This window comes from Epinephelus fuscoguttatus, linkage group LG13, assembly GCF_011397635.1.
Source record: "Epinephelus fuscoguttatus linkage group LG13, E.fuscoguttatus.final_Chr_v1".
Lineage (NCBI taxonomy): Eukaryota > Metazoa > Chordata > Actinopteri > Perciformes > Serranidae > Epinephelus > Epinephelus fuscoguttatus.
In genome coordinates this window covers 18,748,686-18,764,975 of record NC_064764.1, presented here as the reverse complement: position 1 = coordinate 18,764,975, position 16,290 = coordinate 18,748,686, and the positions used below count along the sequence as shown (strand labels likewise).

Sequence of the window (16,290 nt, the reverse complement as noted above, 5' to 3'; positions counted from 1 at the left end):
CATAACATGAAATGAAGCTGAGATTCTGGCTGTAAAAGTCAAAATGTCATGCTGTCAAAAAGATTTCAAGAAACAACAGTAATGAGCTCTCCAGCAATGTTTTCTTGAATTTATGAAGAAAACACATGCCTCCACAGAAAACAGCAAACATATTGATTTAGTGATTGATTGGGGTCCAGGTTTAACAGCAAACTATGTCAAAACATACTTTAACAAACTCTCACACAACACGTGCAGTATAATCCAAGTCTCATTTATCCAGTTGTGTGCTCAGTACTTCCCAAGCACATGCATTTTTTCTAAGACCCTACTATTTAAAACTGAACTGACAGTGAAACGTATCTATGCTCTCTCCAAAGCCAGACTGATAATTACTGGATAAATGAGACCTGGATTATACTGTATGAGTTGCAGGAGAGTTTTTATATGGATGTTTTAATGTAGTTTTGCTGTTGGTAAACGTAATCAATAAATCAATATGCTGTGGAGGCATGCAAGACTTTGTGACTTCAAGGTAGCACATTATGACTACTTGATATACGAGTGGTCATTTTGTGGGTGAAGTAACAAATATACAAAAATATGTGGCTCCATATTTCCATATTTCATGTTGGAATGTACAGTATGAAACTAGAGCCAGCAACCAATTAGCTTAGCTTAGCTTAGCGTCAGGATTGGAAACAGCTAGCTTGGCTGTGTTCGGTGGCAACAAAATTTGCCTGCCTTACTGGAGACTGAGTGTGGGACTATCTCTTGGCCAGGAGCAATGAAGTCTTGTTGCCTCAGTGAGGTTTCCACGGCAACCAGCAGACTTCGGGAGGTCAGTTCTCCAAGCAGAGATGCAGCCTAGTACTGCAAATGACCCTGGGTAAAACAACAAAGTTTTGTTTTTACACTGAACTTTTTGCACACATCAGTTAGCTGTAGAGCTGCTGAGGTGCTGGTAGATTTTGTTACCTTTCGGTAGAGCCAGGGTAGCTGTTTCCCTCCTCCTCCAGTATTTGTGCTGAGGTAATCTAAGCATCTTCTGACTCCAGTTTTCTATTTAATAGCAAGATATCAGAATGGTATTGATCTTCTTATCTAACTCTTGGGAAGAAAGGGAGTAAGTGTACTTTCCAAAATGGCGAATCCTGTCTTTATCATCAGTTGTACAATTGCTTTCACGACCCTGTTTCATCTGTCTGTCCACAGAGCTACATCAGGAGCTTCAGAGACAGACAAACGGACAGACGAGCATACTCCCACAGTCGGATGAGCCGCTCCCGGATGGCCGAACTCGACTACGACTGCGGCTCTCGAGTGCCCCTCACGGCTCCCAGCGGACCTCCAGTTCGCATTTGAGACAGAGAAATACACAAACACCCGACCACACACACAGAATCACACAAGGCCACTTCAAACCTCTTTGTCACAGTTAGGGATGGAAAGCCTAACCCCACTGTGCCAACCTAATCAGCTGCCTATTAACCCAACAGGAACTCAATATGTCCCAGTAAAGTGGTGAGCCCCACACTGGTTCTCTCCTCTCAGACCTGTTAGAAGTTGTATTTATTTGGCCAGTTTGGTCCTGTTTTGTTCTTTATGAATGTCTAGACACAAGAGCGGAGCCTATTCCTTTGGATGGAGCAAGAACCGATTGCTTGGTCAAAACATGAGTCATACTGTATGTCAAACCTCTTAGGTTGCCAGTCTGGACAACACTGAAACTAATGGACCAGTCTGGTGGGGAGATGATTGAAAGATCTCTGTTGAACATTTGAGTTTAAGAATCGTCTGGTTGCTGCAACTCATAAGAAGTCATTTCCAGTGGGACTGCAGTGGGGGAAAGAATGAAACCCTTAATTTCTCCACAGGAGGGCTGCACCATTTCAGATGAAAATACATCACATGGCTCTCATGGAGTCAAGGTAGCACAACCTTCAGTAAACCTTCAACAGCATCTTTAGTTTGAGGGCAATTAAGGAGTAAACAATTTGCTTCAAGGATTTTATCATGAGCGCTCTGAGGAAAATGACAGAAAAACAACACCAACAAAAAAACACAGCTATAACTGAAACAGAAAGGCAGCTCTTCTTCATCATATTCTCCACTGAAAGGTCAATGTGTGAAGTGATGTGTACATGAAGTTAGCCTGTTATCTTCTCTGACAGCCTGTGAATCCAGACATGACAGCACAACTCTTCAGCTGCTTGAAAATGCAGAACAGGGACTGCTTTGAGGTGTGCATAGGGATCCGAGTTCACACCGCAGACAATTTTTATGTCATTTCACCCATGAACCCTCCATGTGTCATCGCTTACATTGGTGCCATTTTCCAAGGGGAATATGCTTGCATGTCGCAACTCTCCTTTTGCCCTCGATCGCCAGCTGTTTTAACAACGGAGCAGGAGACACGTCCGTACCGCCCCTCCTCTTTCGTCTCTCCACTGAATTTAAAACATTTCCGTAAGCTACTGTAATTATCTTTGTTGACACATTTCTAAGTGCTCTCATGTTCCTTTGTTGAATCCATCAGCCGTTTAAACATGCTGTTAAGGCACAAAGACAAGAAACTGCAATCTGATACTGATCATCCAGGAATTCAGAGTTCGGAGGAGACAATACATGGCAGTGAAAATGTTAAATATAGTGTGTTTGTGTGTGTGAGTGGACACAGGAGCCCTGTGGCAAGTGATGGATTGCACCAAATATTGGCCAAGGAGAGGGGGATTCATTGTAATGTATGTGGAACATGCTGTTTTGTTTTTCTTCTTTTTTGCCAATATACTGGTCCAGTTAAAGATGTCAGTCTGACGGTTTGGATGAATTGTTAATGATAAAAAAAAAAGGGAGGAAGAGGAAGATAATCTCTTGTAAAGGATGAGACACAGTGAAAAGATGAAATCATTTGCAAATGGCGCCCTCTAATGTTTACCGCTGGACCTTTTTTTCTAGACTTAGTGTTTATGTGTGCATACGTTTGTGTGTTACATGCATTTGCGTGTGAGTTGCTTTTAAATTCAGTTGTGCGCCGAACGCTGATGTTGTTGTTCTGACCATCCAGAATGGTGAAGGAAGTTAGATTTGTACAGGAGGTATTTTCAGTACAATGAAACTACTTTTGTTTTATTTAAACTTCTTTGGAATTGAGGCAGTGTAGTTCATGAGGTTTAGATAAAAAAAAAAGATCCCACACTACTGTACTTAAATACTGCATACCTGATGGGATGTGACGGGCTTGACACTGGAGGACCAACCATTCTCACCATAACCCATTACTGCATGAGAATCCTTGTGTAACTGTTTACAATGTGTCAGTGTTTCGATGTGTCACTGTTGTCATGTGAAAACATCAGATTTCCATTGATGGTTTGTTGGTCCCAGGCTGCACAAATCCACAGTGAAGTTAAACTTGTGGAAGGATGTTTCAGTATCAACAGTATACAGGAAAGAAACATCACCTCAGTGCAGTTTTTTAAAATGATTATAGTACATTAGTGAATCTCGAAAGGACCAACTGTAACCTTTTCTGCCAGAGAGAATAGGTCCAACTTAACACACCTCTTCTCTTCTCTTCTCTTCTCTTCTCTTCTCTTCTCTTCTCTTCTCTTCTCTTCTCTTCTCTTCCATCTCTGTTTACGCTGTCCAGGTAAAGGGCTTTGAAAGGCATTTGAATATTTTCCCTCCTCTTGACACGCATTATGCTAACTCACCTCCTATTCTGCTGTATCACTGTTTACCCCAATAATGTTTTGCAGTAGTGGCTGCTCGGGTCTTATTTGGGGTTTCGCTTACACTTCAGTCTTGTGTGGGTCTTCTCTTGGGGTTTTACTGTAGTGTGCTTGAGGTTACAATATTCTATTAGCTCATGCAGAGCCCTATATTGGAATCTGTGGGTAATATTCTCCTCCAAACATGAGCAACCATTCGGCCACTGTAATTTGCGTAAACGTAGGCAGCCAGTCAAGAAATGCCGACCCAAATATGTAGCCCACAGTAGACAAGGAAGTATTAGTCATTAGTCATCCTACACCTTCTTCGCCAAGTTGCATAGGAGCAATGGAGGCACTAGGTAGAGGGCTCTGCCTATGCTAATAGAACTAGGGTTACAATATTATAACCTTTGTTCTATCTCACACAGGCTCCACCCTCTAGTGGACACAATGGGTACAGTGGGTGGAGCTCAATGAATAAATGCTCAACATAATTTTGACACTGACCCCACTCCACAGATATTTGAGTAAACATGTCCTGATTGGCCAGCTACATTTATGCAAACTTCAGTGGCCCAATGCATGCTCCTGATTGGAGGAAAGTATTACCCATAGACTCCAGTAGAGGGCATGACCTACATGAGATAGAACGTCATGACTGTCTTTACATTTTTGAAAGACAAAAATTTACAAAAAGATCATTTTGAAACATTAGCCTTGCTCTTGTTTGTAATTTGGGGACAAATGGATTATTATAATTAGATTGTCAGTTCTTTTTATTATTATATTTTTTGTGATTGCCTGTCACTGCTGAATATACATTGGGGGAAACACTTATTGTAGATATTGACCTGTAAATAATTTTTAAATGTACAAAATGTTTTCTTTTACTTTCACGTTTACACCGCTTCTGTCATTCATCCAGCTGATTGGATTAGAGCTGTTTTATATTGTGTTGCTACTGTACATCCAATTATTTTGATTTGGCTGGGTGGTGGATGCACTTTCTCATCCTGCTGTTTCAACGTGTGATGTTGAAAATCAGCAAACAAACTGAGCCTCGACTCTGATTATCAGCAACCATCGGTTACTCAATAATTGCTCTGCAATTTTAGAAGAGACAGCAATTAATTTTCCTACCAACCTGTTTAAATGTGTACAAATCACCTGATTATTATTATCATTATTATTATTATTATTATTGAGCATGAATTTATATGGACCTAAAATATGATAAACATTGTGATTCTACAATCTAATGGTCTTGTTTGTCTCTGCTGTTCCTACATAGTGATTTATGTATACAGACTATTCATGAGTAAAGATATCATACACTCAGAGGCACACACACACACACACACACACACACTTAGATTTTACATTCATTCACATTTCAGAGAACAAACTTCCTTTTGCTTGTTTGGCCAGTGATACTAAAACCAGCTATTACAATACAGTAAAACAGTGCTGCCATTACATAGTTTGTCTAACAGAGAGCACTGACAAGTTTATTATTATTGTAAAATGTCCAGCTCAGTATGTATGTTGGTCACCATTCTTAAAAAAAAATAAATCTTAAGGGATCTCTATGCCTTTGGCTGATTTATCATTTTGGGTTTTTTAAAGCTCCCAGATCTGAATATGAGCATGGGTCGGGCTGTACAGTATATACTATAACATTATATAATACTTCTTACAGCTCTGCAGGTCTCAGCTATGATAAAGAACTATGGAAGAGTTACATAACAGATGGAAGAACTGAGCATCTGGTTGGCTGGCTGACTCCAACTTCATGATGCCTCTATGCCACTAACACTTTGCACCGAGTGGGTCTGACAGGAGGTTTCAGGCTACATTTGCATTGCTTCATAATAAACTACAGTGCAGCAGTTATGGAACATGGTATGTAAGTTGTGGTTTTACTTGTTGAACAGTGAGTCTGCCAAACACAAATCTAATTGGGGGAAAAAAAGCTCCACAGAGCACTAAAGGAACCACATCGTTTTTTTATGCCTAAATGCTTTAACATGTACTTCCACCAGCTGATAGAGGAGAGGTCACAGAGGTTAGCTGACTCCATCTAAAGGAACTGAAGTGGAACATTCTGCCCTGTTTTTTATTGACTTATAATAATTGGCAAGCTGTTGCCATTGGCAGCAGTTGCGAAGAAACCATGATGGAGACAGAAAGTTCTGATCAACATTGCTCCACCAATTACTGGCGAAGCAGTGAAATGACTGTCTCTGACTTTCTCTGCCTCTGTGGCTCTTTCTTTGTTCCGCCTAATTATCTCTCCCTAAATCTTCCTTGTGTCTTTTTCGTCTGTGTCTCCAAATAACCTTTTCATTACATTTGCGCGCTCTCTCCCTTTCTTGTTGTCTCCCCGTGCCACCCTCCTGGTCTTGCTCTCTTTCTTGCATTCATTGACTGCCTTCACTGTATCTTGCATTTCTCTCTCTCTCTCTCTCTCTCTCTCTCTCTCTCTCTCTCTCTCTATCTCTCTGTTCTCCTCCACTTTTTTTTTTTTTTTTTTTTTATCTCTGCTGACATTTTCAGTCCACTGACTTCAGACTCAAACCGCACACACTATATTATTCTTGATGCTGTGCTAATCTGCTTTCCGCTGGAAACAAAGCACGACCAAGGCCTGCTCATTAACAAGCCATTGTTCGCTTTCCCCTGCGCCAAGATGAGTCCTGTTACTGATAATTTCAGCAGGGCGGCAACTCCTATTTTCTCTATAAAAGTGAATTAAATGCTAACAGAGGACGGTTATGCCTGGCTGGGAATGCTGGTATCATTTTCGAAAGCTAACACAGCCCACATCAGATGATGAATGCAGTGGGTGGAAACAGTTCATAAAGGAACTGATGCAAAGGCACAGACGCTATCAGAGGAATGCTAATGAGCAGAGGTTAAAGAGGAGAACATCTTACACAACACACATGCTATGACATGACATTTATTACAAAATCTGAAGCAGCTAGCTGACTCTCAAGCCACAAACAGAGATAACCAATGTCTTTATTTGAATTTCTGGCCACAGTGAAGCAGCGTTACATGGTCACCCATACAATCAAACACCCAGCACATGCTGTTGAGCTCAAACTTCAAACATGACTGAGTTCCCTTTTTCATTAGATGTCTGTTCTGACACAACACCTCACTTTCTTACATCTCCTTAATCAGTTACACAAATAAAATCCCTTCGTAATCAAGTCATATATTCGTACATTCGCACAGAGACTCGGAATATGTGCAGTGAAATGTACCGTTACAATATTGACCGTGGTGTTTCAGGCCCATTGATCAGTCTTACACCTTGCAAACTTCCCTGTGGATTCTGGGCCAATACAGCTACACATAGCCTCACTGATAATTTTAAACTCTTGCCAGTGAATTAGTTTTGCAGACAAGATATGATCAATTCATGTGTTTTTCAGAGAAGGAAAGTAATTCGAGTAAAACATTATTCCTGGAATGACCTTTATTTAAAACCAGGCTAAATAAAGGCAGCACATTATGCCTCCATAATGCATCCTGTTTATGATGTACAGTCTAAAGATGGATACTGGCTGTGTACTGGTTGCATTCACTCATGGTTTTGTGTTTCATTTTAAATCAGCTGAAAAGATCAGCAGTCTGTCACTAAAAATAGGCACAGCTTATAAATCGTAGTAGGAAAATGTCCATATTTTTGCTACGTTTTTATTAATTTATTACATATAGTGTTTCTAACGTTGCCTCCTCTGGTTTACATGATGTCCTGCTGGTGCTGTGTGGACTCGCTGACAACCTGAGGAGGAGAAAGGAAGGTATTGTAAGCTGTTACAGAGGAAGAAAAAACATTATTTATGTTAAGGACTGCAGAGAATTGCAGATAATACGTGAGAGTGTTTTCCATCAGCAGTGAAGCAGGTATTGTTTGGAGTGAAGTGCTGTGCAAGGGGGGGGGGGGCAGAGGCCACTGACAGTGAAGCCGGTGTGGAGCGTTGAGGTTCGACGCAAACTACAAGATTTCAGGGCTCACTGAGAGGCTAGAAATGTTTTTTTGCAGCTATGATTTCAATCCGTAGATTGCTTTATGTTCTCTGTGCTGTCAGAGCCACGTGTGATCTGCAGCCTATTTTAGACACAGATCTGAAATCTGGTAGTTTGCTTCAGCTCACGGTGAACGCATGATAAAAATGTAGGTGGTATATTGGAACCAGACTTACAGACTGGGCACTAGCGCCCTGGCTCATAGAAAACTTCATCTGGATGAGAATATAACACATAAAAATGATTCAGTTGGAGAGTTATTTATGTTAGCTCTTAAAGGGAGACGACATGTGTTGGTCAGTTTTGGTATTTTGGGCTAGTTTGCCTCCATATCATGGCTTCTTTGAGACTAGTGGAAAAAAAACATCCAAAATACACATTTAGGTGTCGATTTTAATTCAGATTTCTGTCCTGGAAATGTATGCAAATGCACATATTTAATTGGATAATGCCTCATTTGTGTAATTTAACATAAAATTTCAGAAAACTTGAAATGTAAAAATATAACTGTCTTGATGTAAGTAATCATCTAGGGAAGTTTCATGGTGATAAATCAATGTTTTTTAACCCTATTCACCTGTAGTGTCTTAATGTATGTCTAAAAATGTATGGAATTTCACAACACATATCTTTAAAAGGTAATTTTCTAATAGTTTTCTCATACTCTACTTCAGTGTAACTTTCCAGTTTTATTCCTATCTATATTCTGAAGGTTTTTACTGCAGGGTTTGTCCATACATCATTTATACCCACCCTGATTTATATCGAGGACTATATAAAATTTTTACCCTGTTCACCTGTAGTGTCTCCCCTTAGCAGCTCAAATAAATAGGTGCATCACAGTTTATAGGGTTTTGTGTCTGTTGGGGCTGAAAAGTGTGCTGTATGTCATGTATATATGCATACCTACATAAATATATATACAGTATGTGTGTGTTTTCGTGCTCAAACCTCTCCATCGCGGGTCTCGATGGTCTTGATGAGAACAGTCTTCTTGGAGTGAACCTCTGAGGAGCGCTGATGCTGCGACTCAGGACTGGTCTCTGTGAGAAAACATTCACACAGCTTTTATACTTGACACAATAACCTTTGCTGCAGTCACACAGTGTCCATTCAGCCTGGAGACATTAGTTCAGTAATTAACTGGCTTTGAATAACATGATGGCACGCCTTGCACACGAAGGGGACAGCCATGAAACAGCCTTTGAAGCTCGTACGACAGCCGCTTAAAAGTGTAATTATTCAAACTCATATTCAAAATCAGTGGTGCTAATGAATCGGGGCTGCACCTAATACATCATCTTTAATTACTGCTCAGTGTTTTCATTTAAGTAGCTGCAAAGAGGTGCAAGGGGAGGTATGGGCAAAGATTAATTGCACGTTTGGACTGTTAATACATCAAGTGAATGGGCTAAGTTGTGTGATTATTGATGTGTGGTTTGTTGATGATTGGCCCAGTGCTTCAAAGAGCCTTGAAGGTTTTTGACATGTCGTATATTGCCACACAGTGGTCACAATGTGTGACTGCAGGTAAGCGACATGTAATGCCCTCAAAATAGCTCCTGCCATACAAAGTCACAAGCTATAATTAGTCTTTTTTTATTCCCTCATTGACTCATCTGGAATGTAAAATGGATTTCATGGATATTTGTGTGTGAAGGAAAGAATGTGTGCTGTTTCTCCTACCTCTGAATCCAATGGAGGAATAAGCAGTCTGGACAGGCCCAGTGGTAGTGATCCTGCAGAAAGGAAAGACACAAATTTGAGCCCTACAATCCAGTAATAGGATGGAAACACGGAAATGAAAATTAAACATCTAAATGAAACAAAGTCAAGTTATGATAGCCATGATAGCCACACACACCTGCTCTCCTCTCCCTCCAGCAGCTTGCGGTAGGTGGCAATTTCAATATCAAGGGCCATCTTCACATTGAGCAGGTCCTGGTATTCCCTCAGGTGACGAGCCATATCATCCTTTAAAACAATACATAAAAACTTGTATTGTCTGCTCTGATAAACTTCACACCAAGCACAAAATCACTAGGGAAACTGCAATAAAGGGAACAAATACTATGGGAAGGAAGCGTGTTTGTAATGTCTGTAAAATTAGAAACACAGGCAGTGTTCCCAGAAGATTCAGTGATACTCAAGTTTGCTGTCAGTTCATTTTTATAATCAGTGTTGCAGTAGCTAAATCTTTGAGCCCCTAGTCAGTGATTATCACCAGTGTAAGAAATATCCTGCTTTCATAATCTGGTGGATTCATGGACTAAAAAGTCAGTGTGAAGTCACACCTTCATCTTAGCAATGTCTTCCTCCAGCCGTGAAATAGTATCCTGGTAACTAGAAGCCTCACGGCCCATGCGGTCCTCCATGTCTCTCATCTGGCGCAGCAGAGACTCATTCTACAGAGGAACAGAGACATGAAGTCAGAAGTGGGACAGAGTGAAAGCAACAGAAAGATGGAGATACGTGCGTCTTGACATGAAGTACAAGCATAATAAGAAGCTAAAAAATTGGAATAAACTAAGAGGTGCTGCATCAATACTCACGGTGCCCTTGAGTGAGTCGATCTCACAGGTGTAGGACTGGATCTGGTGCCTGTACTCCATGGTCTCCTGCTTGGCCTGACGCAGTGCATCATTGTTCTTATTCACAGCCTGGTTCAGATCAGACACCTGAGGAGAGAGGGGATGAGGTTTTAGCAGTGTAGCAGCTGAAGGAGACTGTGTGTGTGCATATGTGTGTGTGTGTGTGTGTGTGTGTGTGTGTGCTTTCACCTTACCTTAGACTTGTACCAGTCTTCGGCCTCTGCGATGTTCTTGGCAGCAATGCCCTCGTACTGAATGCGGATGTCTCTCAGAGCGGCCGTCAGGTCAGGCTTAGACATGTCCATCTGGACCTGGATCTGAGTGTCCTGCATCTGGCTCTGCAGCTCACGGATCTCCTGCAAGGTGACAGAAGGAACAAAGATAACATTTATGACAAAGAAGCAAAGTTGGCATCAGAGCTTTATCAGCATCAGTAACTCGTGTCAAAAAAGAGACCTGAACTTTTATTTGATTCCCATTTTTAATTTCTCCTAGCTATTTGGGACTGGTAGGACCTGATAAGTATAAAAAACTAAACAATGGTAATATAGTCTCAATGTCCTCAAACGAGACGATATTAAAGTCCCAATATCTTTCAAAGAGCTGATGACAAATTCCTTATGTTTTCAAACGAGTACTTTCTAATGAACAGCATCTTAGCTCATTACCGTTGCTAAAATTGGTCAAATTTGCAGTGCATATAAAACTACTAACATTATTAATCATAAATAAACAAGTTTCAACCATTAAATTTGATCAGGTTTTGTACCTTGCCCACATGGCTGCCATCTTGTATTTACTTGGATTGGTGTAGTGTGGTATTACTGCCACTTGATGGCACAAACTAGTGTCCACAAAGAAGGACATCAGGTCTAAGTTAAGCAGAATGAAGTATAAGGTCAAGTAAACTTAAAATGTGATGTCCTTGTATGAGGACCTAGGGTCTCAGGAGGTTAATGGCAAGAGTTATATAGATATAAAAAATTATAACTACAGATTTGCTCAATGGTACATCATTTAAATATTATTATATATTAAGAATAGCACAAGACTGGTGTGACACTGTGAAACTAGCAGGCTGTGGTGTAATTCAGCTGTCCTCTGGTCTAACCCAAAAGATATATAAAGGTTTGCATCTGTTCACATTCTCTCTCCCCCTCACACACACACACACACACACACAAACACACTCACACACACACACATGCACAACAGCTGACATGCTCTCTTCTACCAATCAGCAGGTCAGCATTTCTGAGAGGTCAAAGTTGAGGCAGAGATGACAAAATGACAGGAAGGGACCTCGGCCGTCCAACCGGCTCACTGTGAGCATGCAGCTCCGCATGTCCTTTGAAGTCTGTGAGTGAATGTGCGCAAATGTTTCCTTTGAACTTATTGCATTTGCTTTGCGTAAGACCCACGTGAGCCCAAATTGTGACATTTCTGAACAGAGGATGTGAATAATAAATATGCTTTAACATCAGAGGGGGCGGTTAAGTGTGAAATATTTGATCTCTTTGAAGAGCTACATGCCTGCAGAGGCTCAGATATGTATCAAATGTTACAGTATGATTTCACACACAGTTGTTATATGAGACAGCACACACCTTCCTACTGACATGCCTGGTGCATGGAAATAGTACAGGTGTGGTGGCCTTGTTGCACGCACACAGACTGACTGAATTTATAGACATATCAACAGACCTCTTCATGGATCTTCTTGAGGAAGGCGATCTCCTCCTGCAGGCTCTCAATGCGTCTCTCCAGGTCCAGCCTGGCCAGAGTGGCATTGTCAACATCCTGCATACAGTCACATAAAGAGAGAAATCATAATTACAACCAGCAGGAGAGGTAAAACAAGGTTCAGGGAGGACCAGGTATCAAGAGGGAAAAAGTGACTGATGAGAGAGTAAAGAGAAAAGTTGCGCTCGCATGGAGTGCTTCACTTTTTACTTCAGGCTTTGAGGATGAAATGAGATATACTGAGACATGAAGGTGTGATATTATGGAAATAGAAGACGTACAGCTCTGAAGGCAGAAAGGTTGTTCTCAGCCTCTTCCTTCTGGTGGATCTCCTCCTGCAGTCTGCAGAGACAGCGAGAGCAAAGGAAGGTGAAACATAAGTGAATCCAAATACAACAACTGTGTTGGAGAGCTTCTTCCCCAGGGACCAATTACTAGACAGATAAACTAGTTACCACCTCTCATTCTTCCAGCCCCTCTGCTCTCTGTGCCTTTTGTCTCACAAGAATAGAAGTGACTAGACAATGACACATCGTACTCTAACTTTTTTTGTATCTATAGCCGCACATACACACACACACACACACACTTGTGCACTTGCTCTGTGAGTCTTAAAGCTGTGGTGCAGCTGCTGTCACAATGTCAAGAGTCAGAAGAGTAACGGTGAGAGGGGAACAGAGGTCTGGGCTTGGCTGGTGCTGGTTCCAGAATTAGCAATTTGCTCTGCAGCTTGAACAACTGGAAAGAGCAGGAAATGTATTGAGTGTGTGCATTATAAAAACTGCAACGGTGTCAAAAGTCACTGGTTTGTTAAATGTTAATTCGATGCAGTATTTTGTTTTTGTTGCTCTGTGTGCGTGTGTGTGTGTGTGTGTTTGTGTGTGTGTGGGTGTGTGTGTCAAATACACTTTATTTTCCACTCCCCGCTTTTTGCAAGTACAGCAATGTGCCTGGCTGGAAAAGTACTTTTGCGAGATAAATGTGTCTCTACACTGTATAATTTCATTGCTGATGCCATCCTTAAATTTTGCAGACATTCTATGGGTGTGTGTGTGTGTGTGTGTGTGTGTGTACATTGTGTATATGTGTGTGTATGTATGCATTGTAACTGTTAGCAGGCAGGAGGCCTCTGTGTGTATTTTGATCTCAATGAGAGCAGCAGGTGCTGGCAAATTTCACTCAGTGCTGCAGGCAACTATTTAAAAATGGCTGATGGAAAGGGAATGTTTGTGTGGGCGCTGTGTGTGGGAATTAGAAGTTTTGTATGTGTGTGTGTGTGTGTGTGTTTCTATACACACTTAAATTTAAGTGATGTTGCTCGCTGTTGCAGTGACAGAAATACTAAATTCAAAGAGCTGACCCAGTAGCTACAAATAGACCACTCAGAGATACACCCACATCACAGCACCCTCTCTATCACACACACAGACACACACACACATACACACACATATAAGCAATGTGCACTTGAAGGACTGTCTTGGATTTTTGACATCTTTTTGCTTTTTTTCCTAGTTAAACTCTCGTTATAAGGCTGTGTGTGTGATAATTTTTGTCCGTCTGCTTTTCCTTTTGTGTCTGGCTGAAACTTTATCTGTCTGTCTGCCTTAGCTTTATTCCTATGGGCCTGCAAGTCTCTCTCTCTCTCTCTCTCTCTCCCTCATCATTTTCCTCTGCTATGTCTCTTGTGAATAAATTAAAAAAAAACACCTTTTGTAAAAAACTGCTGGACCGTAACATTCATTGAAGTGTAGCTATTCTCAAGTCTCTCCTTTGTTACTTTGTTGTTTCCCTTTTGTCCAAAAGACAAGAGAAGCCCTCTGGAAATGAACGGGTTGCTGGGCTTTTACTTCTTACATTGTTTTAACTTGGAAAAGTACCACTTTCCACGTTCTCCTGCTTTCCATTTCTCCCCATTTGCTCTTCCTTTTAACATAAATGTGTCACCATGTTTTTCTGTTATAGACAAGTCGTTGCCAAACTGGGGGTCGAGACCCCCCCAAGGGATCGCAAGAAAAAACAGAAGGGTCATTATTTGATTAACATGAAAAAAGTGCAGTTTTTACATATTTTTCATTTGGTTTTAGTTTTGTTTGAGAACTTTCCTCTAATATTGAATTTTTTTCTTGTTAAATATTTGAGACTCATAGATGCATTAAGCCTGTGACAAGGGTTCGCAAGTAGAAAATGGCTCTGCCTTAAAGGGTCACACGTCAAAAAGGTTCTTAACCCCTGATTCAGACACTTGTACTACCCAAAAAAGAAGTAACATCTTGCTCACTCCATTTTCAGGGAACTTCCTGTTAAAACAACAAGCCACATCAGCATAATGTATTCTTCATTCCACCTCATTTTCATCATTCGTCCACACTCTTTAGCAAAGCATTCACATCAATCCACTCATTCACTCATCCTCTAACCTACCTGAGCTTCAGTTTCTGCAGGTCATCAGCCAGGTTGTCTCTCTCCACCTCCACGCGGGCGCGCTGGTTGGACAGGGCCTCTATTTGCCTCCTCAGCTCCCTCATTTCATCCTCATACATCTCAGCCACGCGCCCTGGCCCCTCACGACCCCTCAGCTTCTCAATTTCCACCGTCAGCGCCGCATTCTGCTGCTCCAGGAAGCGCACCTTCTCGATGTAGCTGGCGAAGCGGTCGTTGAGGTGCTGCAGCTCGGCCTTCTCATTGGTCCTTGTGTTGAGGAAGTCCTGGTTCATGGCATCGGCCAGGTTGAAGTCGAGTTTCTCCCCAGAGTAGGTACGCATGGCTGAAGAGGCGCCAAACCCTGCTCCCCCAGCACCAGAGGACACCCGGTAGCTGGAAAAGGAGGGAACACTGGTGCTCTTGACCTCGTAGACTCGGGAAGACATGTGGCTTGCAGAGCTGCGTCCACCTCCACCAGAGGCGTAGAGGGAGGACAGTGGGGTTGAGCCAACACCAGATCCGAAGGTGCGACGGTATGAAGAGGCCGACTGGGCCGAGGAGGAGTAGGACTTGCTCATGGCTGGTTGACTGTTTGGTTGTCTTGTGGTTTTGATGGAGTTGCTGGAGGCGCTGAGACCCAACTGTCCCACTGGGCAACTGGGAGAGAAACGAAGTGAAGAAATGACAGACACTGAGCGCAGCTATTTGTAGATTTACCACACCCACTCCTACCCCAACCCCTCCTCTGCGTCCTCCCTCTGTCTCCATTCACCCCGTCTACACTCCCACTACCTCCTACCCGCCCCACTGAACATCCACCCCATTTTTCTTTAATTGATCACTCTGCCACGTTTTGAATCAAGGCCCAAATCTGAAGAAAAATCAACATCAACCTGTTTTGGAAGACGGGTTAAGACTGGAAAAACACAACAGAGATGTCAATGAAATGTTTGTAGAGGAAGTTCTTCAACTCCCACCTTCATCTGATCAATTTAAAACTGTACATGAGCAATAAAGGTGCTTTTTTTGTAGAGACTGGGGAACTTACTGCGCTTTAGTCAAAGGGCAACTTTAGTTTAATTAGGTACTTGGATGACTTTTAGGGGTATGAGTTCCTCTTTTTGGCCACTTACTTTGACTCTGAAGTCCGTTGCATAAGAAGTTAACCAAACATATTTTTGTTGACTTGACAAATTAAATTTAAATTCAATTGTATCAATGATGTTTGAGGAAATAACTGCCTTTAAAAGGTCGAGTGTGTAGGATTTAGGGGGATGTATTGGCAGAACTGCGATATAAATTATATCTTCCATGGAAGCTGCCATATTCTCCTACAGTAGCCCAGAACGGACTAACCAAACACTGGCTCTAGATAGGGCAATACGGTCACCATGGTTCTTCTACACGCTTGGCACATGGGAGAGGTTTCAGTTGGTTGCAATTTGCAAACCTTACTGCTAGATGCCACTTAATACTACCCGCTGACTTCTCTTGGCTTTAAGGGAAAGTAATATCCCTTAGACATTTCCATAAACCCATTTACTGCAGTATCTCAATATGTCATCCATTATTCCACAGGCCTCTTCTTCATACAGTATCACCTCCCCCTGTCCAGCTCCTCTTCTCATTCCTCTCCCCATGTCGTGCCTGCTGCGAGCCTTCGATTCAGCTGTCCAAGGGGTCTGGTTTCAGCTGCTGGAAAGGGCGGTGGCCTTCTGTGAGTGTGCATGTGTTAGTGTGTGTGTGTGTGTGTGTGTGTGTGTGTGTGTGTTTGGATGGATGCATGATTGAGTGAG

At 41.9% G+C, this 16,290-nt stretch overlaps 2 protein-coding genes across 2 annotated transcripts in view; one reads left to right on the top strand and one right to left on the bottom strand.

Moving 5' to 3' along the window:
* tmem198a (transmembrane protein 198a) overlaps nucleotides 1–6,187 on the top strand; it is a 44,483-nt gene extending 38,296 nt beyond the window's left edge. Inside the window, exon 8 of the mRNA XM_049594084.1 lies at nucleotides 1,195–6,187. Within this exon, the coding sequence (XP_049450041.1) occupies nucleotides 1,195–1,344 (150 nt within the window). The 3' untranslated portion in view covers nucleotides 1,345–6,187. The remainder of the gene's footprint in view (nucleotides 1–1,194) is intronic.
* Nucleotides 6,188–6,701: 514 nt separating this feature from the next.
* On the bottom strand, nucleotides 6,702–15,184 carry desma (desmin a). Its single transcript, XM_049594083.1, has 10 exons — nucleotides 14,495–15,184; nucleotides 12,352–12,412; nucleotides 12,032–12,127; nucleotides 10,522–10,683; nucleotides 10,289–10,414; nucleotides 10,031–10,141; nucleotides 9,601–9,710; nucleotides 9,423–9,475; nucleotides 8,688–8,779; nucleotides 6,702–7,491 (listed from the first exon to the last, which is right to left on the bottom strand). The coding sequence occupies exons 1-10, from the start codon at nucleotides 15,070–15,072 to the stop codon at nucleotides 7,450–7,452; spliced, it is 1,431 nt and encodes a 476-aa protein (XP_049450040.1). The 5' UTR covers nucleotides 15,073–15,184; the 3' UTR covers nucleotides 6,702–7,449.
* Between the last annotated feature and the right edge of the window lie 1,106 nt (nucleotides 15,185–16,290).